Here is a 1829-nt window from a genome sequence, read left to right as displayed (position 1 = left end):
GGGCACTAGGGGGTGCTGTGGGGCTTGGGGGTCTCCCCGGCAGGCCCTGTCTCACCCCGCTCTCCCCCCCCAGGGAAGGCCTTCGGCTGCGTGGGGGGGTACATTGCCAGCACGGCGGCGCTGGTGGACACGGTTCGCTCCTACGCGGCCGGCTTCATCTTCACCACCTCGCTGCCCCCGCCGGTGCTGGCCGGCGCCCTGGCCTCCCTGCGGGTGCTGGCCGGCCCCGAGGGCCGGGGGCTGCGCCGGGCCCACCAGCGCAACGTCAAGCACATGCGGCAGCTGCTGATGGACGCCGGGCTGCCCGTCGTCAGCTGCCCCAGCCACATCATCCCCATCCGGGTACGGCCGGACGCCTGGGTCCTTGGGGCGGGGGCTTGAGCAGGGGCGTTCTGGGAGCCAGGACTCCTGGGTCCTCTCCCCGGCTCTGGGAGGGGAGTGGGGTCTGGTGGTTAGAGCGGGGGGGGGCTGGGAGCCGGACTCCTGGGTTCTCTCCCCGGCTCTGGGAGGGGAGTGGGGTCTGGTGGTTAGAGCGGGGGGGCTGGGAGCCGGACTCCTGGGTTCTCTCCCCGGCTCTGGGAGGGGAGTGGGGTCTGGTGGTTAGAGCAGCGGGGGCTGGGAGCCAGGACACCAGGAGGGGAGTGGGGGCTGGTGGGTTGGAGGTGTATGTGTGTGGGGTGTGGAGGGGGGAGGAGGTATTTCCCGGACTCCTGGGTCCCACCCTTGTCTCTCTGGTTCCTCCCCCCTGCAGGTGGGCGACGCGGCCCTGAACTCCCGGCTCTGCGACCTTCTCCTGTCCCAGCACAACATCTACGTCCAGGCCATCAACTACCCCACGGTGCCCCGGGGCGAAGAGCTGCTGCGCCTGGCGCCCTCCCCCCACCACACGCCCCTCATGATGGACTACTTTGTGGGTGAGGGCAGCGGGCTGGGGGGCTAAACGGGAGGGGGGGCTGGGAGGGGGCACTTGGGGGGTCAGTCAGTGAAGGATGAAGATCCCGGGGGGAGGGGAGATTGGGGCAGTGGGGGGGGGGGCTGGGGACAGAGGTCGGGGTCACACGCCAGTCCCCCCCTACAGCTGGTGCAGTGAGGGGCTGGGAGGGTACCGGGGGGGGCACAGAGGTCTCACCCCATCTCCCCCACAGAGCGGCTGGTGCAGGGCTGGCAGGACGTGGGGCTCCCCCTGCAGCCCCCCGCGTCCTCCGCCTGCCACTTCTGCCAGCGGCCCCTGCACTTCGCCCTCATGAGCGAGTGGGAGAGAGATTCCTTCGGCAGCCTGGGGGCCCAGTGCCTCACCAGCAGCGCCTGAGCCCGGGACGGACCCCCCCGGCTTGGGACGGACGGACAGATGGACCCCCCGGCGTGGGACGGACGGACGGACAGACCACCCCGGCGCGACCTGACAAGGGCTCTAAATAAAACCCGTTCAGCTTGTGTCTGTGTCCCTGACTGCGTGGAACCCAGGCATCCGGGCACCCGTCCCCCCACTGCTCCCCTCCCAGAGCCAGGGAGAGAACCCAGGAGTCCTGGCTCCCAGCCCCCCCTGCTCTAACCACCAGACCCCACTCCCCTCCCAGAGCCGGGGAGAGAACCCAGGAGTCCTGGCTCCCAGCCCCCCCTGCTCTAACCACTAGACCCCACTCCCCTCCCAGAGCCGGGGAGAGAACCCAGGAGTCCTGGCTCCCAGCCCCCCCTGCTCTAACCACTAGACCCCACTCCCCTCCCAGAGCCGGGGAGAGAACCCAGGAGTCCTGGCTCCCAGCCCCCCCTGCTCTAACCACTAGACCCCACTCCCCTCCCAGAGCCGGGGAGAGAACCCAGGAGTCCTG

At 70.2% G+C, this 1829-nt stretch overlaps 1 protein-coding gene across 1 annotated transcript; it reads left to right on the top strand.

The window, feature by feature from the left end:
* Positions 1 to 73: 73 nt before the first annotated feature.
* LOC113408744 (5-aminolevulinate synthase, erythroid-specific, mitochondrial-like) lies at positions 74 to 1371 on the top strand (the record flags this gene model as incomplete). The annotated part of the gene is made up of 3 exons (XM_026662143.2): positions 74 to 342; positions 752 to 914; positions 1146 to 1371. Coding segments are annotated over 3 exons (596 nt in total), but the record flags the coding sequence as incomplete, so codon positions are not given.
* Positions 1372 to 1829: the final 458 nt, after the last annotated feature.

The sequence above is a fragment of the Terrapene carolina genome, unplaced genomic scaffold (genome assembly GCF_002925995.2).
Source record: "Terrapene carolina triunguis isolate 2854851 unplaced genomic scaffold, T_m_triunguis-2.0 Scaffold23427, whole genome shotgun sequence".
Taxonomy (NCBI): Eukaryota; Metazoa; Chordata; order Testudines; family Emydidae; genus Terrapene; species Terrapene triunguis.
This window is presented reverse-complemented; position numbering and strand designations above follow the sequence as displayed.